Source organism: Mustela lutreola, chromosome 7, assembly GCF_030435805.1.
Source record: "Mustela lutreola isolate mMusLut2 chromosome 7, mMusLut2.pri, whole genome shotgun sequence".
Lineage (NCBI taxonomy): Eukaryota > Metazoa > Chordata > Mammalia > Carnivora > Mustelidae > Mustela > Mustela lutreola.
Genome location: NC_081296.1, coordinates 136,110,081 through 136,135,516, shown reverse-complemented (window position 1 = coordinate 136,135,516; position 25,436 = coordinate 136,110,081). Strand labels below are relative to the sequence as shown.

General features: G+C 55.6%; 1 protein-coding gene across 7 annotated transcripts in view; it reads left to right on the top strand.

The window, feature by feature from the left end:
• The window catches only part of TMEM63C (transmembrane protein 63C), a 126,396-nt gene that overhangs the window by 81,891 nt on the left and 19,069 nt on the right, over nt 1–25,436 (top strand). For all 7 annotated transcript variants that reach the window (XM_059182716.1, XM_059182711.1, XM_059182715.1 and 4 more), the window contains exons 3-10: nt 4,517–4,571; nt 8,146–8,307; nt 9,044–9,123; nt 9,566–9,647; nt 14,174–14,211; nt 20,094–20,236; nt 21,652–21,700; nt 23,396–23,504. In XM_059182716.1, coding sequence (XP_059038699.1) covers nt 8,158–8,307; nt 9,044–9,123; nt 9,566–9,647; nt 14,174–14,211; nt 20,094–20,236; nt 21,652–21,700; nt 23,396–23,504 — 651 coding nt within the window. In that variant the 5' untranslated portion in view covers nt 4,517–4,571; nt 8,146–8,157. The remainder of the gene's footprint in view (nt 1–4,516; nt 4,572–8,145; nt 8,308–9,043; nt 9,124–9,565; nt 9,648–14,173; nt 14,212–20,093; nt 20,237–21,651; nt 21,701–23,395; nt 23,505–25,436) is intronic.

The window sequence follows — 25,436 nt, the reverse complement described above, 5'->3', positions numbered from 1 at the left end:
ACAGGGAGAAACGTCAAGGGGTAAGAAGTGGTATGGCCTCTGCAGACCTCCAGCCAATCTTCCCCAGATTCTCACAGAGCCGAGGGGCAGGGGAGACCCGAGAGCGGACTGCAGAGACCCGGGTCCTGAGCTGCCGCCCGGTATGGCCACATCGCCTCCCCCTCCTTCCTTTCAGGGGAGGCAGAAGACCTTTTAGATCTGCAGGAATGCCTTATCTAGATGCAGATAATCCTGGGGACCCTAAACCGCTGTTTCTCCATCTCAGCTGCACCTAAAAACGGACTGGATGTTCTTGTTCTTAGAGTCTGGAGTGGGGCTTGAGTGTCTGATCTACAAAACACCTTCCCAGGGTCTCCCACCCCCAGCCCCAGGCGGCGGAGTCAGCCATCCGAGCCCGAGAACGCTGAATGGGGAGCCAGGAAACCCAGTTCTGATGCCCATTCCACCACTTTCCCTAGCCTTAGGCAAATCTCGTGGCCTGCCGGAGACCATTTCTTCACGTGGAACGTTGGGCGAAACCCCCTTCACTGTGACGATATGAGGAGTTGGAGATTCAGGGCAGTTCAGGGCAGGGAAGATTCATGGCCCACTGGTGTGGTGGCTGGGGAGGGACATTACCCAGAACCCTCACTGCAGTGACCCCGCTTCCCTCCTCCCTCTCTCTGGGGCCCCCAGAGAACCTGCAGCCAAGTGGACCCTGGAAAGGGGGATGCAGATCTGAGAGCAGAGGGTGTGGAAGGGATACCTAGTGAGACCCAGAGAAGAAGGGGAGGTGGTGGGTGCCCATGGCCGGGGGCTCCAGTTTATTTCAGGTCCAAAACCATGGCAAAGCATCTCTCCTATTGTTGCCAGAAAGGTGCTGAGTAATTGAAGGCTGTGAGAAGGCCAGATGGTGGGGGCTGGGGAGCCGATGCTGTGGCTTTGTGCACTCCAAGGGGGACATGGTTGGAGGGGGAGGCGGGGGTGGCTTCCCCACCCAGCTTCTTGCCTTAATACGTGCCTTTGGCCTCTAGTGATTTGCTTGTCCAACCGAGTTGCAGGCCTCTGGATCTGTGCCTGAGAACCCACAAGGATGGTGGTGGCTTTGGGCAGTGCTTAGAGGCATAGACTGGGTGGCAGCAGGCTGTGTCTCAGAGACATCCACAATCCTTGGTCCAGCCTGGCCCTTGGAGAATTCCCACAGAAACCCCTCATCTTACAGGCAGAAGCCCAGAGAAGAGAAGGCCACAGGTGACCCCGGGAGCCCCCAAGTCCATGGCAGTTTCCACTGCACCACCCTGAAAGGCTGGACAAGGTTCCATCCTTGGGCAAGGGCTTGCGCAAAGCCACCCCCTTCCTCTGCCCCCTGCCCAGCCCTCCAGCCCAGCAGAGGTCAAGAGGGTCCAGGAGGAGGGAGCAGAGGGTTACAAACTGCTCAGGTTCAAGCCTCCCACTTATTAGCACCATGATCTTAGCCAAGTTAGCGGACCTGTCTGGGTCTTAATTTTCTTAATTTTCTCTTGCATCAGGGATGATTTTGGTACCCTGTGGTACTTGTAAGAATTAAATGGGCTATACTTGAATGGGAAGGTTTCCTCCTATAATAAGTGCTCATTAAATGTTGGCTATTAATAAGATTGCTCTCCTTCCTATCCCCCCAGCCCCAGGGCTCCTGGACCACCCTTGCTCTGGGATTTGGGGGATTTGGGTTCCTCATGCAGAGGACTTGGCCTTGAGATGGTGAGAGGGGAGCAAAGTGTGCTGGCCTGGCTACTTAGGACAGCAGTGGCTAAAACCAGGCCAGGTCTGGAAGGAAGCAGGTGAGTAAAGGGCCACAGGACTAATAAAGACTGAGCTAGTTCTTTACGAAACCCACTTGCCAAAGTAAATCTTGTCCAGGCCTGGGATTGCTGAGGCTTCAGGTTCTGCCACTGGAGGCTGGGCTGGGGGAGAAATGGGAAAGGAGGAAGACCGCGCATTCCCCATCAGATAGGACGTGCAGCTGAGGAGGGGGCTGAGGATCCTGACTCACCAGCCAGCATCGCCACCGTCTCTCCCTGCCCCTCGCTGGCCCAAAAAGCAAGGCTGACATTTGTGTCTCCTGCACAGGAAGGACAGAGGCAACAACCACCTACAGGCAGCAGCTTATGGGTTATTGGACAGTCCTTCCCATATTCCAGATCTCTCCCCTGGCCTGTTCCAGAACAGAGTAGGTGGATGGAAACCAGGAATGGTCCAGTCTGGCTCCTCACCACCGTGTCACAGATAAGCTAGTGCCAATAACGACAGTACGGACTAAGAGCACACTTTCTCATGTGCTCTGCAAAGGGCTTTGTGTGATTTCGCTTGTTTCATGTTCACAATAACCTCGTGAGGCTGTGCTTCTTCTATTAGCCCCACTTTCCAGAGGTGGAAACAGAGGCTCACAGAGGTGAGGTCGCTGTCCATGGTCACACAGCTAGCAAGGCTGGACCTGGGATTTCAGCCCAGACAGTCTGGCTGCAGACAACCCACTTCCTCCCACGGCCCTGATTGCCTCCCTGTGTTCTGCTGTGAAATTTATGCCCTAAGAGGAGTCCCCTGCTGCCCCCTGCTCCAGCCAGGCGGGTGCCCCCGCTCGGTGTTCCTTTATATCCCACAGATCGCAAGTTTTGTTCTTCCCAGTGCTGATACTTTGGTCTCCAGAAAGCCCTCTCTCTACCCCTGTTCTTCATCCCCAAGAGCTAGAAAGAAGGAAGGAGGAAAGCTCTCCAGAAAGGAGGGTCCAGGCACAGTCTAGGGGCAAGGACGAAAGGCGGGGCAGTGCTCTGGGTCTCTACAACAGCCTCCCTCATCCCACCGGTGCCTGCTGCTGAGGACGCTGGGGAAGGTGCTGCGGTGGGCACGAGGCTCTCTTCTCTCTGATCCTTCCTCACCTCCTTCCCTCATCTGCTTCCCTCACCTGCCTCACCTTCCGGCATGCTGCACCTGCCGGGCCCCGCCTATGGGTTACACCCCCCTTCAAGCTTAGAGGCTTGCACCTTTAATCTGGAGCCCCTCCCAGGGAGAACGGCCACCTGGGCCATGCCTCTTCCAGCAGCAATCCTCTCCCCAAAGCCAAAAGGCTGGGAACCCCCTGAAGAGGACCTGGCTATGCTGCCAGTTCTTGCCGAATGACTATAATGGCAAACAAAGCACGAACCAGTGATCCACCCTGTGCTCTAGCCATGACTGTTCGGTTTTACCTTCCCCCAAACGCCATGCTCTGTCCCCGCTCTGGGTCTTGGCCAGCATGGTTCCCCTCTGTCCACGCTTCCCACCACACTGTCCCGACTCCTCCTCCTCGTATCGCACCCGGAGGTGACTTCCTCGAAGAAGCCTTCTCTGGCCACTTGAGGTGGGCCCGCCCCATGGCCTCCCTGCCCTGGGCCATCAGGCGAGGGTGTAATGGCATATGCCTGGCATGCCTACGCGTCTCCCCGCTGAGTCTGAGAGCCTCATATGGACAGAAGCAGGTCCGCTGGGCCCCCAGAGCCTGGTAGGATGGCTGGCACATGGTAGGGACTCAGCCCTTCTTTGTGGAAGGAAGGGAGGAGGAGGGAGGGAGGAGAGGGGGTGCTTTTGGAAGGAGAGAGAATGAGTGTGTGGGAGCTGAGTGGAAAAGAGCAGCAGCAGGACTCAAACCTCCTTAGAGCCAGATGGAAGCCGGAGCTTTTCCCAGCCCAGGACGCCCCCTTCCCTCATCATACACAGTATTACCCAAATAACAAGTCACTCAACTTGACAGCTGGACTCCTGGTCACTGGGCGCGCTCACCTCCCTGGTCCGGCTCCAGTCCCCCAGACAGCCCTGACCGGGAAGGTGGGGGGGGGGTCCCAGCTCTTCCCCTCAGTTTAAAGACAAGAGTCCAACAAAGGGTGCCAGGCAACTGGATAGCCACATGCAAAAGATGAACTTAGACCCTCACCTCACCTCCTGTGCCAGCCTGAACTCAAATTGCATCTCAGACTTTAGTGTCAGAGCTACAACGATGTGAATTTTTAGAAGAAAACGTAGAAGATCTGTAAGACTTTGGGGTAGGCAAAGATTTCATGGACACCATACTAAAAGCCGGGTTCATAAAAGAAAATCTGTTAAGGTGCTTGGGTGGCTCAGTTGGCTAAGCAACCTTCTTCAGCTCAGGTAATGATCCTGGAGTTCTAGGATCGAGTCCCACCTCAGGCTCCCTGCTCAGCAGGGCGTCTGCTTCTCCCTCGGACCCTCTCCCTTCTCATGTTCTCTCTCTCTCAAGTAAATAAATAAAATCTTAAAAAAAAAAAAATCTGTTAAATTGGACTTTGTCAAAATCCCAAACCCTGGTGCTTCAGAGATACCAGGAAAAAAAGAAAAAGAAAAGAGGAGCCACAGATTGAGAAAAACTATGGGCGAAACACACCTGTGATAAAGGCTGAGCATCCCGAGCACAAAGATGAGCAAAGCTCCCTAAGGGATGATGCGGCCCACGAACACAGCCTGGGTCGCTAACTCTGGTCTCTCCACCGCTTTTGTCCTCTTGCAGCTGCTGCAGAGCTGAGCAGAGGCCCCGGGCCTGACTCCCTGGAGAACCGACTCAGGTAAGGACATGCTCGCTCTCCGAGGCCTTCGGATCGCGCCTGCGCGCCCCGGCCCTTCCCCAGCGGCTTCCTCAGCGCGGGCTCCCCCGGGTGGCCACTAGCAGAACTGCAGCTCCCTGCCGCAGCTGCCCGAGAGATGCCCAGAGAAAGGCTACTAGCTCCTCGGGCTACTCTGACAGAAGGCTGGAGTTTAAAGGTACCGTATTTAGTGTAAACCATTTTAAGTTTACATTTAGCTAAGCATAATTGTGTCAATAAATTGAGAAGTGACCTGGAGTAATAAAACCGTGGGCAACCTAGGGCAGAAAGAGGGGAGCAGAAAAAGATAGGCAGGAGGCTCCCTGCTCCGGTTAGATGCTAATCTAGCCAGAAGGAGGGTGAGTTCTGGTGTTTTCCTATTTCTGCAAGTTAGCACAAGGAGCCCCACACCCCCAGGCCACCTCCCCTATCCTGCACACCTGTGCCTTCACCTTTATGCCCCTTTTCATCCCCATCCCCCAAGCCTCCCCAACTCCGACCAGCATTCCATGGTGTCCCCTGGAGCCCTGCGTCAACTTTTCATCTGACAAGTGTCTTTGGAATACGTCTGTGTTCCAGGCATTGCTCTCCGTGACTGACGAATCTTAACCCACCTGTCCCTCTTGACAGCACTGTGAAGTGGGTCCTGGTTACTAACACTCCCCCCTCCTTTACAGATGAGCAAGTGAGGCAGGGAGACCGGAAGTGACTTGCTTGAGGTGGCTAGGGAGTGTTGGAACTGGGATTCAGTGCCACAGAGCCCGCGATGCCCAGAAACACCCCCAGCTTCTGCAGCGCCTCACCTGCCCGCTGGGACCTGAAACCAGAGACTCCCCAGGATAGGACTTCCCTTACCCCCCTCCAAGGCCAGTGGATGGGAGACACATCTTCCTTGCTCCTCTTTGCAACACCCAGACTCTTCTTCCTTCCTCCCTGCTGAAGTCTCTGTCTTGGACCCAAAGTGTTAGCCTAGAATCCCACATCCCATCTTGGGTACAGCCATCAACTAACCCCACCCCCCACCAGGTCACTCCCCTCCTTCCCGGAAGTGTTTCATTCATCACACCAGTGCTGTGCCGGTCTTCATTCTTAAAGATTTCCACAAAGGACACTCCGGCCTCTCCATGCCTTGACATTACTACTCCACTCACGCCGTGGTCATGCCCTAGACCTTCTCACTACCCATAACCAATCCCTTCTCGGCCTCAGGGTCACACAGCTCAGTTTCCTATCTGTCAGCTCACAGCCTGTGGCACTTGTCAATTCTATCTCCCTGGACCCCTGGCACCTGTCACCATCCCTCACCCAACATGAGTCTCCTTTCTCTCCTTACCTGGCCAGTCATTAAAACGATTCCCTTACATTCAGTGTCAAGCCTCTTATTCTCATCTTGGGGAAACCTCCAGCCTGCTTAGGTTGAGCTGTGTGCCCCTTCCACACCTGCAACTGCACGGATGAGTACAGCGGGGGAAATGCCCAGTGAGTCTGGCTGCTCTTGCTGTCGATTCAAGACCACGACCTTCAGTGGACCCTTAGGGCCGCCCGGCAGTCCTCCCCATTCCCGCCCTCCATGCACTCCACCACTCCTCTAGCTTTCTATTTCTGCCTTTTTTCCCGTCCGCAAACATCCCACATCTGCCCACCACCACCAGCATTGCACAGTCACCTGGAGACCTTGTTCTCTCCGAGGCTGAGAAATAGAAGCCGTGGGAGGGCACGCCCACGAGCCCCACCAGCACACCTGCCTCCCTCCTGCTGTCGTGGGTCAGTATCCAGCTCTGGGCCAAGGCCAGCTTCACTTGGGCACCAGTGCCCAGCCCTTCCCACGTCCTCGCAGTGCTCCAGCAATGCCCTGTCTCTCCCACATTTTCTACTCGACCGTTCCCCTTGGCATACCCCGTTCTGCTACTTCTCCCATCCGAACCACTTCCAAACTCTTGCTCCTTTTTGAAGGAGCTGTTCACGCCCACTGGCTCCAGATCTGCTGGCTTCCTCCTCTCTTGCACCTGTTCCAGTCTGGCCACGGACTAAACCTCCACGTTGCTTTAACGATGGCTGATTCCCAGTTGTCCTTTTATGTGGTCCCTCCCTCCTCCTGGAGACACTTAGCTTCCAGGACACCACCCTCTCCTGCTGTTCTCCTTCTTCCCTGGATGCTCTTCTAGTCCCTTTCCTGTGTCTTCCTCCTCTGTCACAGCTCTCTGCACTGGAACACCCCGAGGCTCAGACTTTGAGCCTCCCTCTGTGTCCACTCCTTTGGCGATCCAGTCCTGCACCTCTAGGAGTCCTCTTTCTGCTGCTGATGCTCCCATTAATGTCTCCCAACCCTCCTCTGAGCTGCAGACTCAGCTCGAGCCATCCGCCTGGCATGTCCACTTAGTATATCCAACACCCACCCAGCTCCTGACCAACTCCCACCCTGTACTTCCGGCTGCCACACCCAATAACAGCATCTCCCCTCTTCTGGTTGCTGGACCTGGAGACCTCAGAGTCATCCTGGACTCCTCTCTTTTACACCCTACCTGCCACTATCCATTCTATCAGCAAGTCTTGGCTTCACCTTCAAAATACTTCCAAAATCTGAGCACTTCTCACCACCTCCTCTGTTTCCGTCCCAATCCTGGCTGTGGTTACCTCTTGCCTGGATTGCTCCGATTTCCTCCTAACTGACCTGTCTGTTTCTATTTCTCTGCTTGACCCACCCCCCTGTATTCTCAAACCAAGGGTCAGAGTGATCCCTTTCATACGTTTGCTGATGCACCACCAGCATTGGTCTGGCACAAGGCAGCTGCTCATTACATATTTGTTGAATGAAGGAATGAAGGAATGAGCCTACTTTTCTTGAACGGGAGTGAAGACCTCCTAGGGTGAGACACGGTCTGGAGCCAAAACAAATGATCTTTAAAAACCAGAACAACTTTGGAGATAACTTCAAGCAGCTCCTAGTCACTTCCCGTTTTCTTCGATGCTTCCCACTCTTCTCCAAGTCTTGTAAATATTCATGCCCATGACCCTGAGCCCTCACCAGATTGGCTCAAGCCCCTGGGCGGGTGCCAATCTCCCTGGTTCAAGTTCAACATTAAGACATTTACCAAGTCACCACTCTGTGCCGGGTGCCCTGCCACTTACCCTCATTTAGTCCTAGGAACGTCCTTTTGCTGGGAACTGGATCAGAATCATAGAATGTTAGACCCTGTCTGCACAGGCGTCCCGTGAATGCACTTCTCGTCTCCAAACAGAATACTCCCACTCTGGAGTCCTACCCACCTTTGTGAAGTTTGTTCATGCAGGAAATGTTATGCAAGGAAAGCTTCACAAAAGTAGGAATAAGAAGATCCATTTGGAGGTGCATTTGACAACTCTTTCAGTAAAGGGATCTGGGCTCTTCTGCCACCATGGCTCTGGGTTTGGGGCAGCTGCTGTCTTGTCTCCTGCCCTGGCCTGTTCCGGTCTGGCCATGGGCACGCAGTGTGCCCCGCCCTATCTCCCTGGCAGGCTTCTGTGCTTATAGAGAGAGAGGGTCTCTTGTCTGACCCGAGAGTCCCTTTGTCACCAGGGAGCTCTCAGGATGACTGTCCCACCGGGCAACCTGAACACAATGGAAAAGCCTCAGAACATGACATCGAATGAATGCTTCCCTTCCCGGAGCACCGTCTTGCAGGGACAGCCTTTCGGGGGCATCCCCACTGTGCTGTTCCTCAACATCTTCTTGTGGGTGGTAAGTCCTGGGCTCCATAGTGGGTGGTGAGGCCTTGGGGGAGCGGGAGGAGGCGGGGGCGGGCACAAGTGACACAGCAGGGGCCTCAGTACTCCAAGGGCATGCCAGCCACAGCAGTGGGGACTCCCTAAATGGCAGTCCCATTCAGGGCAGTCCGGGAAGAGGGGACTGCGGGCAGAGGCAGAGTTCCTAAGACTCCCCTCCCCACACTGCTGTCCAGAGACCCACCTGGTCAGTGCCCTTGGGCCTCCCTTCTCTCTCCCCTTGCTGATTTCTTCAAGGAATGTTTTCTCTCTTTCTCTCTCTTTAAGATTTTATTTATTTGAGAGAAAGAGAGAGTGCACACAAGCAGGGGTAGGCATAGAGGGAAAGAGAGAAGCAGACTCCCCACTGAGCAGGGAACCCCATGCTGGGGCTCGATCCCAAGACCCTGGGATCATGACCTGAGCTGAAGGCAGACACTTCACTGAGGGCAGATGCCCCTTCAAGGAATGTGCTTGTCAGATGGTTCCAGACATGACACCAAAGCTGTCATTAGCAAACTCTGAGAATCCACTCTGTGCTGGGGAGGCATCCAGAGTTGAAGAAGGCATAGCCTCCACCCTAACTGGGCTGGATGTTGAGGGGGAGGACCCAGGGAGCCCCCGGGAGCCTGAGGAATAGGGCCTACTCCACGGGAATGCAGGAGACAGCCAAGCAGAAGACGTAGCCCCACATCCCCTTCCCTGGCCCATAGGTCATCATTTTGGTTTACTCCTTCCTCCGGAAAGCCGCGTGGGACTACGGGCGCCTGGCTCTGCTGATCCACAATGACAGGTGAGGGGGGGCTGGGGGTCAGGATGAGCGAGCTGCTCGCCTCCTTGGGGGATGTGCTGCCACAGCCAGGACCCAGCAGGTACCCTCTCGGCACCCGCTCCTGCCCTGCACTGGCCCTCCTTGCAGGAAGAGAACTTGGTCGGGGGTGGCGGGTTGGGGGACAGGCAGTCATTTCTGGGCACGAGGCCTCTTTTTTCTCTGATCTAAGACTTTCTGGATCCCATGGTTCCCAAGCTACATTGGGCACCTGGCAACAGGGGTGCTTAATGGGGTCTGTCCCCAGAGCTCTGTGCTCAGCACATGAGCTAAGGCATGTCTGGTCCTGGACAGGAGCGTATTGAAGCTCTTGGCTTCGGGACCAGAGGGACAGCAGGCCCTGAGGCCTTTTCTCTCCTTTTCTTCCCCCCCCCCCCCCCCCGCCCACTGCTCTTCCTGGCCACAGTCTGACCTCACTGATCTATGGGGAGCAGAGTGAGAAGACATCTCCGTCAGATATTTCCCTGGAGATGGAACACAAGGACAAGGTGAGTGCTGGCGGGGGAGGGGCCTGGGCCCAGAAGGTTCCTCATTCTGGGCAGCAGCCCAGCCGTGTGCAGCAAGGAGCGAGCTCACACTCAGGGGCTTTGTAGCCTGCGACACCAGACCTGGCAATGTGACCTTGGACAAATTCCTCAGCCTTTTGCCAAGCCTCCGTCTCCCCATCAGAAAGATGGAGCTATTCACCGTTCCTACCTCCAAGAGTTAATTCTATCATTTTAAAAGGATTTTTAAAACGAATTTTCCTGCTCTTCTCAAATCCTCAGCCCTTGTCATGGCCCGGGTCCTGCCCAAGCCCCCACTCCAAGCCAAGGGACTCGGGTCCCACTTCCCATAGCGGCGTCTCGCATCGGGCAGGGATCCCCTCGGCCTCCCACGGGCAGCCCGGTCTTCTCTTCCCTGTCGGACGCCAGTCGTCCACCCATGCTTGTTCATTCGCTCAGCCCACTGTCCTGGTGCACCTGCTGTGGGCCACCCCTGGTCTGGGGACTGGGCAGTGAACAAAACGGACCAAGTCTAGCTTCATGGGACTTTCTCTCTGGCTGAGGGACCCCCAGACAAAGGCACACAGGACGGTGGTCAGTGCATGAATTCCAGGAGGGGCCAGGAAGGCTGGCCGCAGTCATGGAACGGAGCTGGAGTGTTGCAGAGAGGGTTGAGGACGGTCGTGGGCCCCGCCACTGCCCACAGCTGCCTGTCTCCCTCTGCCCCATCACGGCGCAGCCGGAAGAGCTCCCTGCACCTGTGCTCTCCACTCACCCCTCCTCGAGCCCTGCAGCGTGGCTTCTGCCCTCCATCCTACCCAGACAGCTCACCAGTTGTCTCACGCTGGGAAACCCCGTGGACTTCCCTGAGTTCTCATCCAGGTGATTGCCCCGAAACATCTGGCCCTATAGACCATCTTCTCTTCCTGAATAGGCCCTTCCACTTGCTTCTGTGACACCGTCTCTGGGGCTCCCTTCTACCACTCCGTTGTTCTTCTCTGTCTTCTGCTGGCTCCTCCTCCAGCGCCCGTGTTTCCCTCAGCGGGTCCCAGGCCTCCCCACTCCCGCTCCTGGGCGGTGTCCCCCATACTTATGACCTCAACTGCCCCCTCCCCACAGACCCTTCCTAAATTTCCGTCTCCAACTAAACCTCCCTCTGGGCTCCAGGCACATTTATCCAATGGCCTTCAGAGTAGCTCCCCATGGATATTGTAAAGGCCTTTGGGATTCAGGATGTCCAAAACATGTCATGATGTCCCTCCACCCCCCGTTCCTCGATCCCTGGTCTCAGACTCTACCCAACACCCACCCAGGGGACCCCCCTACCTGTGGCCCAAGCCCCAGGCACAGCCAGTCCATGACCGAGCTGTGTTGCTGTCACCTTCCCGGTCTTGTTCCTCTCTGCCTCTCCCCCACAAGTCCAGGCTCCCCGTCGGTCTCTTGTTGAATGACCAGCACAGCCTCTCACCAGTTTCCACGTCCACTGTTGTGTCCTGTGCCCCTCGCTTTCCACCTACCTCCGGGGCGCTCCCAGGAGCGGGGACACGCATTCCCCTTCACTGGCTCCCTAATGTTCTTGGAATCAAGTGCAGCTGCTTTGCCGTGGCGTGTACGTTTGTCTTCTTCCCCCTGTCCGGCCTCTCCTTCTCCTCCCAACTCCCCCATCCCCGGCCACATCGGCCACCGTTTAGATCCTCAAAATCGCCACCTCCTTCCCTCCACTGGGCCTTTTGCCGGCTCTTCCCTGTCCCCCACCTTCCAGTGGCCCCCACTCGGGGCCAACACGTGGACCCTTTGCTCAGATTTCAGCCCCGGCACTGCTGTCCCGGGAGCCCCATCCACCCCCGTGTGTCCACATCTTTTGTTCTCGATGCATGGAAAATGCATTTGTCTTCTTCAAGGCTCTTACCCCAGTCGGTAACAGTCTCTCATCTACCCGACCTGTCCCGTGTGTCTGATCCCGCAGAGAGAGTGGGCGCTGACTGGGTCCTGCCCGCCCTGCTCCCCGCACCCCTCCAGCCTGCCGTGGAAGTAGCATCTGACAGGTTTTGTTGAAGGTGGTGAGTGAGTAGAACCATTTTACTTCCGCTCTCATCCCTCTGAGAGACCTGGCACGGTCTGCCCCAGGCCATGTAGGGAGCTGCAGACCAGTTCGTGTCACAGAGTTTCTCCGTAGAATACGGACAGTCACACCTTACCTTTCATGGTCGTTCTCAGGTTTATTTTCAGAAACATGACTTTGGTTGGGGTTTTTGTGTCCAATGGCCAAAAAAGGTCACTTATTTAAAAAAAAAAATAGCTGAGAAATCATGATGGCAACAGCAGGCAATCACCTTGCAGAGCTAGCTAGAAATGAGGCAGGCGGGGGGAGTGGGGGGCAGGGAGATGGCCCCAGGAGCGCCCCAGTCACGATGCCGGGGCCTCAGCTGGGCATTAACAGAGGGGTCATTACCCCGTGTGGCGGGAGTGAGGAGGGTGGCCCACTAAGAGAGGTGCGATGAACCAGCCACAGTCACTCGGCCTTGTCAGCTGAGCGGGCTCCTGCAGGGGCGAGGCAAGAGGGGAGGAGGCATCCCTGCTCGGGCCCGCTGTTCAGCTGCTGAGATTTCTGGACAGTTTAGGCCTTTCATAGCTGTGATGGACCCATGGGGGGAGCGTGTGTGCGTGGGTGTCTGTTGTCCGTGAGCGCAGAGAGAGATGGTCCCCACAGGCTCACTGTGACTTTTGCAGGGGCCACGCTTTTACTCATGACCTCTGCCCCTTGATGGACAGTCCAGTCCAGTGTGAATTCCAGGACGGGGCCCTGCCTCGTGTGGTATTGCTCTTGACACCCTCCATAGAGAGGGGGCGGAAGGGAGTCCCAGGAAGGTGGGTCCTCCACCGTTCACGACCATGAGGGACCATCCACAGACCTACTTGCTCCCTAAATAAATCACACCCTGTTCGCCCAAAGGTGGGTGGTGGAGAAAGACCCCCCAGGGCACGGAGGGGTGGTCAGACTCTCAGCCCAACTCTTTCTTATTTAGCGATTCAGTCCTTCCCTGGGGACTTTCCCAGTCAATGCCACCAGCATTCTATTCCCCTTCATTGCTCTGGCTCAGGGCAGGCCCGGGGCTGGGCATCTGTCCTGATTTTATTTATTATTTATTTGAGGGGGAGGGGCAGAGGGAGAGAACCCCAAGCAGGCTCCACACCCAGCACGGAATCCCATACAGGGCTTGATCCGACGACCCTGACAACATGATCCAAGCCAAAGTCAAGAGTCTGACTGAGCCACTCCCCCAACCCTTTTCGAGAGAGTGTCCTTATCTTAGTTCCCTAGGACAGAACTGGGAAATGGTCCCCCCGAGGTGGACATCCATCAGGTAACCCCAATCCAGGGAAGGGGTCTGGGTGGGCCTTATCCTGAAGGAAACAAGGAATTTGCTTCTGTTTCTTGCTTGCCTGACCACCCCCCCCCCAAGCCACATTGCTTCCTTTTGAGCAACACCCCTTCCCCAGTCAGTCTGGTGCCTTTTCACTGATGTGTTTGTGGTCAGTGGGGTCAATCAAGAATCGCAGCTTCCCCCGATCTTGCTAAACCCTGCAGGGTCCCAGAAGGAAGCATGCACCAGGGTAACTTAATCAACTCCTGGATCTGGCAGCTTTTAGGGCCATCGGCCCAGCCTATCCTCGTGCACACTCTTCCCAAGCACACTTCCTCTCTAGGTCTTCTACCGCCTCCATGGCTGAGGCTGCCTTCCCCTACCACCCAGAAACCGGATAGCAAGACCTTGAGAGAAAGACATAATCCGCAGGACTCTCAGACAGAAGAGAAGAGACCCAGGGGAGAGTCCAGAGAAGTGGCTGCCTTGGGGACAGGGAAATCCAGGAAGCCCAGAGATACCACCAGGATCCCCCGCTCTGGTCCTCTCTCCTCTGAGTGGGCTTTTTCCTCAGACAAACTCCTGCCTGTGGCGTTGAAGTTGGCACCAAGCCACTGCAGGGTTCATGGTGCTTGGCAAGGTGTAGGGGCTCAGGTGGAGAGAGACCCCCCTCCCCACATCCTGGTCCATCAACTTCCCGGAGAGAGTTTTGGTTGGCCCCACTTGGGTCACGCTCCCATTTGTCTCTGACCATGGGTGGCAGACCCCTACCTCACGGACAGCCCCCCAGACCACAGGCCTGGGGCGGGAGGCATTCCCCAGAAGGAAGCAACGAGGGATAGACAGAAAGCAGCCAACATCCACCCCACAAAGGGTCCCTTCTGTCCCTCTGGCTCAAGGCCCACGAAACCCCCTTTTCCTGTAACAGGAAACCACATGGCAGGAACGTCAACTCACAGCTCGCTTCCGGGGAGACCCCTCCCTGGACAGTCACCGCGGATTCCAGAGGGAGCCCACTTCCTTCCAGAACCTGGCTCTTTCTCGCTGCCATCTCTTGCCTGGAAGGAGGGCCCTGTGGGCGCTGCCTCACTCCGCCTGGCTTCCCACAGCTGCAGGGCAGGCCCGGGGCTGGATTTTCTCACATGTTCTCTCCTTTCTCCCCAGGGCTTCTATTCCTGGTTCTTCAACACCGTTACCATGAAGTAAGTGCCTGAACTTTCTTTTTTTTTTAAGATTTTTTTTATTTATTTGCCAGAGAGTGAGCACAAGCACGAGCAGGGGCAGGGGGAGCAGCAGGCAGAGCGAGAGGGAGAAGCAGACTCCCCACTCAGCAGGGAGCCCAATGCGGCACTTGTTCCCAGGACCCCGGGATCATGACCTGAGCTGAAGGCAGATACTTACCCAACTGAGCCACCCAGGTGGCCCCCCACTCCCCCTGACACTGCCTCAGCCCTGTGGAGGCAGAGGACGCCCTCTGGGGTGCCGGGGGCTTGTGGGAATGGGAACTGGACACAGCCCGCAGCCCTCAGGAAAGAACCACTCCCTCACATGTGTGAATCCACCCCAGGAGGAAGAAATTCTTCCTGCGTTGCTACTTGCTTTATTTCTGTGAGCACCTTCCATCATATTGAGATGGAAAAGAAAACACCGGGCAGAAGGGCACCCTTCCTCTTGCCTTGGCACTGATGACCGAGGGACAGCCCCTTGCCCACTTGCCTCCCGGATCTCTTTAGGGCCAAACCCCACTTGGCAAGGAGAGAGACCCCAGGTCCCCCATTTTCTCCTGACTCCCCCTTGTGTCCGGATTCTGACTTCCCGCTCCCGATTCCATCCTGCTTCCGCTGAGCGTTAGAGCTCTGTGCCCCCTGTGTGTACGTGTGTGTACACACATGCACGCACAATCGTGCCTGTGCACACAGCTCTGTGTCCACCTCATAGCCCTGCACATTCCCAGGCACTCCCTAAATATCCCCCATACGCCCTGCCTTGCCGGTCTTTCAAACCCCTCCTCTGGGGCCCTTTTTTGCCTGGGGTGCCTGCCTTCAGGTACAGCCTTGCTGCCCCTCCCAGGCCACCTGCAGCAAGGGGCCAGACTGGGCCTGCTGATTTGTTTTATTGGCAAAGGCTCCTAGGACTTCCTTCTTCCTGCACGGGCCTCCACGCCCACCAGTCAAGGGCCTGGCTGGGAGCATTCATACACCCTCCCAAGAGCCCCCTTGACCCCCATGAGCCACCTCAGGGTGCCTGTCTTTCTCCAGACCTGCTGAAGGGGGCACAGGCACCCTGCCTAGACCCTGGGAACCCTGAGCTGGGCTTAGGACCATGGGTCTCTGATGTTTAAGCTCCCACCCCACTGATGGGGAGTCCCCGTGGCCTTGCCCCTGCCTACCCAGTCTACCTACATCATTCATCAGGGTCCACAGGAAATGATAGAGCTAGTTTGTGTGTGGTCCAGGGACCTTAGCCACACGCAGGGGGAGTGGAGGGAAAATGATTTTAGCTCTTGGCACCTTTTCTGGTTTTGCTTTGGTAACTCCTAAGACATGCACAAGCTCACATGAAATATGTTTTCATTCAGAGAAGCATGAAAGTCCACCTCCAGCCCTCCTCCAGAGATGCAATCCCTGTCAACAGTTTTTAGGGAATTGTACCTTTTATCTTTTAAACAAACATTTACTTAAAAAAATTTTTTTTGTTTTTATTTTATTTTTTTTTAAAGATTTATTTATTTATTTATTTATTTGACAGAGAGAGAGAGAGAGAGAGATCACAAGTAGGCAGAGAGACAGGCAGAGAGAGAGGAAGGGAAGCAGGCTCCCCTTGAGCAGAGAGCCCGATGCAGGACTCGATCCCAGGACCCTGAGATCATAACCTGAGCCGAAAGCAGCGGCTTAACCCACTGAGCCACCCAGGCGCCCCAAATTTTGTTTTTAAATGACCACCAAGGCCTATGACCTTTTGGGGCTGGTGGCCTCGGGACGCTGTCCAGGCTGGCTTTAGGCTCCTGGGTTTAGCAAAGTCATGAATGTTGGGCAGGATGGCACATTAGCTAGCCCTTTGCAGGGGTGAGAGGGAGGGGCTCCTGGAGTGCCTGGGCCTGTCGGCGCTGACTGCATCCCCAGTCCTGGGTAGCTTGAGGCTGACTTTCAGGATTTCCTCTGCCATCTGCTGACACGTCAGTGGGTGTATACAGGGTGGGGAGAAACATGTCCGTATTGCAGGAAAGAAGCGTGGCAAATACAAGACTTCATGTGATAGGTGTCTCTGTGGTGTGTGTGCAAATATGAAATTAAAGAGACACATCACTCCATTGGTGCAAATCTGCATGCAGCTGTTGGGGTGAGCGTGCCTGGACCTGCAGGTCAGGGGACGTCAGTGTGCATCGAGTGCGTGTGCTGGGTGCGGATCTCCGACTTCACCCAAAGCCACCTCCATTAGGAATCCATCATCCGGGAAGGGAGGGAGGCTGGCCGTTGCACTCTGCCTCCTGTACCCTTTGGGATGTCTAGAAGACAGCCTCACACATTTGTTGAGCAGGGACAGGGACGCCAGTGTCCCCGGACACAGAGCCCAGGCAGCATAGTTGGAGAGACAAAGGTTAATAAGACTCACTACATATAATTCATAATGGGGAGGTTATAACTGCTGGGCAAGGGACATTTGGGGAAGCAAGAAATTAATTTGAACTGGGGGGTTCAGGAGAAGCAAGTTTTGAGCTAGGCCTGGAAAGATGGGAAGAATTTCCACAGTAGGCCCAGTGGAGGGCCCATCACAAAGAGATGGCTGCATGAGTGCAAGTTTGGGGCAGAAATGGGCAGAAGCATCCAGAAATGGTCATTCTGGTATGGCTAGAACCAAGGATACATGGCAAGAGAGAGGCTAAAAGATTGGGCTGGAAGCATCAGTAGGACCTTGACTGCAATGCTGAGAATCCTGGGCTTTGATCTAGAGCAGTAGAGGGCCCATTCCTATTTTTGAGCAGACTACTCAGGGTGAAAATCTGTAGGCAGGAGTATGGGTCAGGTGGAGGTTGCTGGCTGTGGACAAAGTCCAGAGGCAGGGTGACCATCTAAGGAAGCGTTTCCGGTGTCTGTGTGAGAGGGGGTGCTGACCGAGGGAGGAGGCAAAGGGAGAGAGATCATGGGGCTCATAGTCCATGGGCCGTGGTCTCCGCCTGGCGTCCAACTGGTTAAGGGAAGGAGTGATCCAGGTCTGGTTTCTGGGGATGAAAGCGATGCCACTGGTTGGGAGCTGATGAGATACTAAGGTGTTGGGGAATGACGGATATGGCCAGGGCAAACCAGTATGTTGACCAGCAAGCTATTGGAAGACAGGGTTCCTTAAAGCTTTGGGGAAGGGTCAGAGTGGAAGGGCGTGGCCTGGGAGATGGGTGCACGTGGTCCTAGTTGAAGTTGTGAGAGCAGATTGATTACCCAAAGCAGGAAGCAAGATCGAAAAGAGAGTGTCGTGGGAGCAGGAGGAAGGGGCGGCCACCTCTAGGGCTGGACTCACTAAACCCACAAGGCTGTGGGGGGCAGCTTGCGAGCTCCGAGCTCCCAGCTGAGTGGAAGGAGAGAAAGAGAGGGCGTGGACATCGTGATTTGGGTCTCCTTTAGGAGGGCGATTCCAAGGGTAAGTAGAGGCAGAGGGAGAGGGGGGCAGGAGGAGGGAAGCGGGTCAGGGAATGGAGGCTTGAGGAGTTTCTTGTAGTTCAGAGTAGCCAATGTGCCCTTGAACCCAGTGGTAGCTCCAGGGTGTGGAAAGAGATCGCTGCGAACTTGAAGATGAGAGAGGACAGTGGGTACAGTGGGTCTCCAGAAAGAGGCAGCAGAAGGGAGACGACCAGGGCCACGAGGAGAATTAGGTGTGAGGAGGAGGGTGGTGGCTGGACCGCTGGGGTTCAGAAGGGGAAGGAATGGGGTAGAGGAATGCAGACGGACTCAGATCCACAGGCTGTCCCTGGAGCTGTAAGGTAGGCTGCTGAGGATAACCTGACTTCCCCCCCCAGAGAGATGGAGCAATGGGCCCAGTGCCCAGTGCAGTGGGGGGAGCAGGAAGGAAGTCCCTGTGTCCTTGGTCCCAGCAGCTCCCCTCGGCTCCCTCCTGAGCCTGGAGGCTCTCTCAGCCCCATCCAGTCTGAGGCATGCTCCTGTCAGTGACCAGGGCTTGGCACCCAAGCCAGCAGCAAGGACCTCCCTTCATTCCCCCTCCCAGCACCCCGCCTTCTCATCAGTTCCCACCCACCCCATTCTCGGAATTAAATTCTCAAGTCCACGCAGGAAGTATTTTAACGGCTTGCAGTTTAAAAAAAAAAAAAAAATTCAAGAACTCTAAATAATTCCCTAAATGGGGATTATTGAAATGCCTTGGAAGATATGCTCTTTATAGTATTGTTTAAAAATAACTCTGAATCCCAGACTGGATGCTAGAAGTTGCATATGCCCTCCAAGCCCGACCAGAGAGCAGGGGTGAGTAAACTGGGACATCCACCGGCGGAGTGGGGAGGCCACCTTGCTACTGGGTATGAACCAGGGCTTCGTAAGCGGAGGCCACAGTCACCATTACCACCGTGCGGCCGTGAACCCTGTAGACAGACCGTGAAACAGTCAGAAAAGGCTTCGGGTTAAAAGCTAAGCAACACGGCAACGCATGCAATGCTGTTTATACCATAGTCACAGAGTTGAATTGGCAGGACGGCAGCAAAGCAGAGGCAATGGACCAAAATGCTTCCTGGATAGGACTGCAAAGCAGATCAAGGATTAGAATGTTGCTGGCCCTCCAGGAGCCCTCCTCCGGCTCCCTCCCAACCCCCCTTTCACCTCCCTCTACCTCCCTCTCTCTAAAGACAACCAGTATCCTGATTTCTCACTCCCTGTTCAGGGGTGCCTGTTTTTAACTCCGTGTATGAAACATTCAGTGTTGGGTCTTTCACCTAACATTGTGTTTGTAAAGTCCCTCTATGGTCATTTATTTTTTTTTTAAAGATTTAATTTATTTATTTGACAAAGAGAGGGAGAGATTACAAGTAGGCAGAGCAGCAGGCAGAGAAAGAAGGGGAAGCAGGCTCCCTGCTGAGCAGAGAGCCTGATGTGGGGCTCGATCTCAGGACCCTGAGATCATGACCTGAGCCAAAGGCAGAGGCTTAACCCACTGAACCCCCAGGTACCCCGTGGTCATTCATTTTTATCTTCATATAGTATTTCACTCTATATAGAATGTGATCTATGTATCTCACATAGGAACATACACTTCCTCATCTCACAATTCTTTTTTTATTTTAAGGAGGCTCCATGCCCCTCAACTCACACCCTCCGAGATCTGGAGTCGCACGTTCCCCTGACTGAGCTAGCCCGGGCCCCTGATATCTCACAATTCCTGTGTCCATTTCCACCCTTAGTAGACACGCAGGTTGTCTGGGGCTGTTGGAAATGATGTGTCTGAGATTCCTCTACATGTCTCTTGATCCACGTGTCCGTGTGTTTTCCCTGGGAGTGGAGTTGCTGGATCACAGGTTGTGCATATGTTCAATTTCCTTGACCATACCGTTTGCCGAAGCCGTGGGGCCAGAGTGTGTCCCCATGCGTGGCAGAGAGCTCCCAGGGCCCCTACACCCTTGCCGACACTTGGTAGTGTCTAACTTTCTAACCTTGACTCATCTGGCACTGTGGAGTGATAGCTCATGACGGCTCCCATAAGAATTCATTTTTAATTTACAAATTAAAAGAAACCACTTTAAAAAAAATCGGATGCAATTCCATATCACTACTGGTTTGTCTGGTGCCCGTGTCAAGCTCAGCCTGTATGAAGAAGCGAGAAGAGAGGAAATGACTGCTCGATTTCAAAAGTGCTTCTGGACTCCCGTGTGTGCGTGTGTGTATGTAACAGCTGGGATATGTCTGGGAAATACATTTCAGACATGACAGAGGTTTTGAGATAAAGGCTGATCTTTCTAAAAAAAAAAAATAGATAAATACAAATAAAAACTTAGGAGTAGGGTGCTAATCTCCTCCACCTCTACCTCCCTCCAGTGTACGTCGTGGCCGTCCCAGTGCCTGAGAAATGTCCTTGTCTGTGTGTCTTCCAGGAACGAGGATCTGATCAGCAAGTGTGGAGATGACGCCCGCATCTACATCATGTTCCAGTACCACCTCATCATCTTCATGCTCATCCTCTGCATCCCGTCCTTGGGTATCATCCTGCCCATCAACTACACCGGCACCGTTCTGGGTAGGCGGAGCTCAGCGAGCCCAGGGCCACGGGAACAGGAGGACAGCCCGAAGGCAGAACAGAGCTTGGGTCTCCGTAGTCTAGAAATCCAAAACCAAATCCCACGTCTCAAAATTCGTTATGGGACCTGAGGCGCCCCAAACTTCAGTTCTCCCACATGGAGACTGGAGATGAGACGTCCGTCGTCCTAAGGTTGGCTCAGGACCCTGGACAGCAGGTGTGTGGTGGGAATTTAGCCTGGAACTGAAGGCTTAGTGGCAGCCCCACGCCACACCTGGCGAGGTACCGGCTAGGCCTTTGGATGGCATGTGACCTACGGCAGAGATCCCCGACCTTGATCTCTCCCCTGCCCCTGGGGTGACAAACATGGCACTGGAAGCGCCAAATTGGTCTCCTAGGAAGTCTCGCTATTCGTGTTATATAAATGGGCAGGTCCTTTGGACAGACTGGGCTTGGGCTTCAAAGATAGACTTGGTTCCCCGGCTTTGACCCACATCAGCTTCCCAGAAAATACCTTTGCCCCAACTAGCAAATCATTTCATTTTCTATTCAGCAGATCAGTCTCCCCTGGCGTCGGGTCCTCAGCTGTCAGGGGAATTGGGAGACAACGTGTGTCCGGTGCCTGGCACGTAGTGGGTGCTCAGGGACTAACAGCCAGTATTTCACTTAACATACGAGGAGGGACAGAGCTGCAGGCTGCGTAACGAAGTGGTGTCGCTTAGCCCCCAGATGCCCAGGTGGCAGCCAGTGGCGCCCTGGTTCCTCCCAGGGCTATTTCTCTAGCCAAAGCAAGGCTTCAGGTACTTCAAGGTAGCCCGCAACGTCTATGCTCCCAAATGCGGCTACCGGAGTCAGCAACCTCTGCCTTTCTCAACTCTCTTCCTAGCAGCCAGTATGTTGGCGATGCTATTTTGTATATTTTGTATTTGTTACATTAATGCAGGATTTCTGGACGTGTTTCCTAAAACCCAGAGATGTCTAAACCGACAAGCTAATAAACTTTGCCGGGAGGATTTACTCTGTCACAATGAGGCAACGTGACATTCTTGTCGTGATGGTTGCCGTTGGTGATAGCCTTGCTGGTTTCATCCCTCCACTCATGGTGGGGCCCTGGACTCCTTCAATAAGCAGTTACTGGTGTCTGCCACACTCCACTTGGACACTGGGGATGCCACACGAAGATGTGGTCTCACATCACGGCCATAGAGCCCCATCCAGGAGTCCCAGGGGGAAGAGGAGTCTGCTGGTCTTGTTGGGAGTTGGGGGCAAGTTCTCGGGAACAAGAATAAAGGGCAGGACATGGACGAGTGTCTCCAGACCCCAGGCATTCGTTCAGGAGCCTTGAATTCAAGCGGCCCCTCAACTCACTCCGTTGAGGAACCCGCCTTGAGGTCAGCCACTTTCTTCTCTTCCAGACTGGAACAGCCACTTTGGTCGGACCACCATTGTCAATGTCTCCATAGAGTAGGTACCTGATCCTCTTCCTTCCTGGCTTGCTGGCTGGGGCACTGGTGGGGAGAGAAGGTCTGGCGTGTGGGTCGGAAACATGGGGACTGCTTTGCTACTAAGAAAGGCCTGGTCTCCTTGGGACCCATGTACTGTAGGGGTGGTGGTGGTGGTGGAAGACACTGCATCCTCTTGGTGCCTCGGTGTCCCCAGATCTGAAATAAGTAGAACTACCCTAACTGGCCACTCCTGAAGATCTGCAAAGATGGCCCTGTTTGTTTCCTACGTGCAACCCCAAAGCATCAAGGGCCCTGTAGCAAGCAGAGGCTTAAGATATTATTTCCTGCCCACAAAATTATGTATGCCATCCTCATATAATGAATAAAGGGTAGACCCAATTCCCATACGGGAGGGTGGGGACTGAGGACCCACGTGACCTGGTTTTATGCCCCTCCTATATTATGTCAGCTGACCCTGGCTCTGGGGCCATGCACACCCACCCTGAGCTTCACTCCTAGTCTAGGAGAAGGCAGGGGAGGACAAGTGTTGGATGTGCTTTGTGGATTTCAACAGCAGCCAACCCAACTGGTGGTTCAACCAATGTTTGCCGAGCCAGATGTGGCCCTGCCAGTCCACCCTGAGGAAAGAGGCCACATGGGGGGTCTTGGCCATGCGTGACCGACTTCCTGACAAAGCTAAAGGGGCAGGTCCAGCAGGTGTGCGTGGGGGTCCATACGTCCTCGGCCCCACCCCAGCCCCTCTGCCCCTTGCCCCCTCCAATCCATCCAACTCCAAATCCATCCAACTCCAGAGCAGAATGGGGCTCTGGCCTCTTCCTCACCAGTGTCTCCCAGGCCAGCCACCTGCGTAAGGTGCCTACGCCTTCCCGACAAGATGTTTTAGTAGGGCAGTAAAGACCCTTCAACATCCATAAAGCCGTATTGACAGATAGCTGGAATGTTTCCTTAGAAACCGTAGAAACTCACCACCTCTGAGGACACGGAGGACTGAGACCCCTAGCTAGATGGGGAATATTTGGTGAAACGTCAGGCACTTGTCACCAGGACAAGTGGCGAGGAGAGATTGTGAAACAAGGCAGATTTTCTCTTCTCAAACCGCACCAAATAAGGTGGGCCCTATTTCTGAGCAGTCCTCTTGGCCACATGCCTGGGGACAGCATCATACAAGCCCAAAGTCCTGGTGCCACCCGTCTTCTTGTCCCAGGAGAGGCAGAGCGAATCCACTGGGCCCTCCTCCCTCAGGCCCGAGTAGGACGCCCTATCCCTCACCACCGAGGACAGATGTCCCCTCTGTTGGGCTGTCAGGCAGCTGTGGGGGCGTGAGCTGAAGCCACTGGCAGCCCTATGTGGCAGTGAGAAGTCCCCGAGCATCCGCTGCTCACCTCCCAGTGCTGCCACGGCTGGAGCGACCTCTGCCTCATTTCCCCATGGATAAAACAGAGATAGTCACAGTAGCACCTCACATGGTGTGAGAATCTGGTGAGAAAATGTACAGAAAGCATCTCGTCCCCCCCGGGTCTGGTATGTAGTAAGCCCTCGGTCAATGTTAGCCTGCGGTAGCTGGCGTGGGCCTCCTCCTTCTTACCATGGCCGCTCCCCCTTCTAAGGAGCCCGAGAGTCTGAGGGTGGCCCAGGGGAGACCGCCTGGGTGGGAGAGGGTGGTCTCACCCCTCCTGTGTCTTGTTCCTGGCAGGAGTAAGGTCCTGTGGTTGCATAGCTGCTTCTCCTTCCTCTACTTCCTCCTCAACCTCGTCTTCATGGCTCACCACTGCTTAGGGTTTGTGCCCAAGAGGAGCTACAAGGTGAGTAAGTGAAAAGACCTCCAGACCTGCTCCCTCCCAGCCAGAGCCCTCGCCTGCTGGACTGTCCCACTCCCGACCTTCAGAGGCATACCCCAGTTCCATATAGTCTGCACAGGGGGCCGGGGGTGGGGGGCGTCTCTCCCTCCTCCCCTTGGCCCTGGAAATCGTTACCCAGCCCCTAGCACAGCTGTCCTGGTTGGTGAACCACTGGAAGGCTTCCAAACCGCTCGGTATACCGCCACTCCCAGGCCCCTCCTACCCTGTGCCCTGCTGCCCAGCGCCTCTCTGAAGACCCCTGGCTCCCCACCATCCACAGACTAAAAGATTAACCCTAAGTGCTCCATGCCCCCTCCTGGGGAGTGCCCAAGTTCCTTGCCCTTCCACAGTCCCTGAGGTCAGAGACCCCAGGGCCTGGCCCAGGTATGCCCCACTGTCCTGGTTTGGGTCACCCCTAGCGCCCAGGCCCTAAGATGAGGGTTTGCACAGCATTCATTTATTTTGAAGGCGATCCTAGGAAAAACCAGTAGAGAGTGAGGAAATAGGATGGAAAAGGAGATGTAGTAAGAGCGAGCAGTTGAGGAGCTACCCCCACTCCCCTGGGAGAGAACGGGAACTCCAGAGTTTTCTCAGCCAAGGGGAGCAGTTGGGCATGTTCCCACCGACTCCCGGTCCACTGCTGGTTGAGGCTGCATTCCGGACTTTAACTCTTCACGCCTTGCTGGCTGGCACAGGCAGTCCCAGTGTTTAAAGGGTGCAGCTGCCCTTAGGGCATAGAGATGAAGCTGAAGGGCAGCACTGGGCCTGGCAGTGCTGCCTGCCCAAGCCCACACACGCACCCACACTGGCACCAGCACGCACAGAGTCCCGGCCCAGTCCCGGCCCAGCCCCAGCCCCAGCCCAGCCCAGCTCCTGCCCCAGCACCAGCCCCAGGCCCAGCCCCGGTCCGGCCCCAGGCCAACTCCAGCCCAGCCCAAGACCCAGCCCAGCTCCAGCCCAGACTCAGCCCCAACCCCAGCCCCAACCTCAGCCTAACACCATCCCCAGACCCAGACCCAGTCCAAGACCCAGCCCAAACCTAGCCCAACTCCAGCCCCAAGTCAACACCAGCCCAGCCCCAGCCCCAGCCCCAGCCCCAGCAGAGCCCCAGCCCAGCCTAGCTCCAGCCCAGCCTAAGACCCAGCCCAGACCTAGCCCAGGCCCAGACCCAGCCCAGCTCCTGCCCCAGCACCAGCCCCAGGCCCAGACCCAGCCCAGACCCAGCCCAGCTCCAGCCCAGCACCAGCCCAGCTCCAACCAGCCCCAGCACCAGCCCAGCTCCAACTCAGCCCCAGCACCAGCCCAGCCCAGCCCCAGCCCCAACCCCAGCCCCAACCCCAGCCTAACAGCAGCCCCAGACCCAGACCCAGTTCAAGACCCAGCCCAGACCTAGCCCAACTCCAGCCCCAAGTCAGCACCAGCCCAGCCCCAGCCCAGCCCCAGCCCCAGCCCTAGCCCAGACCCAAACCCAGACCCAACGCAGCCCCAGCCCCAGCCCCAGCCCCAGCCCAGCACCAGCAAAGGAGGAGGCGTGTGGACTGTCTTGGCTCTGGTGGGGAAGGGAAACACCTTTGGCTCCGCGCTCAGCCATTCAGAGCTCCAGGAGAGTATGACCAGCTCCCTCTCTGCCAGCCGTCCTGAAGGACCGAGTCACTTTCCCCCACCCCAGGATGCAATCCACACCCCCCTGAAAGGTTACCCCGCATACACTGGCCTGCAGGCACAGAGGCTTGGGCACCCTTGACCAATCTGGACTCAGCTGCTGCGGCCTTCCTTCTTGTCCCCAGAAGCTTCTGCTGAGACTCCCATCCCTTGGAGCTCGAGAGAGGGCATGGCTGAGGGTGACATCCTCGTCCTGAGGAGAGAGCCGTGGCTGAGGGGATGGCTCAGGAAGAC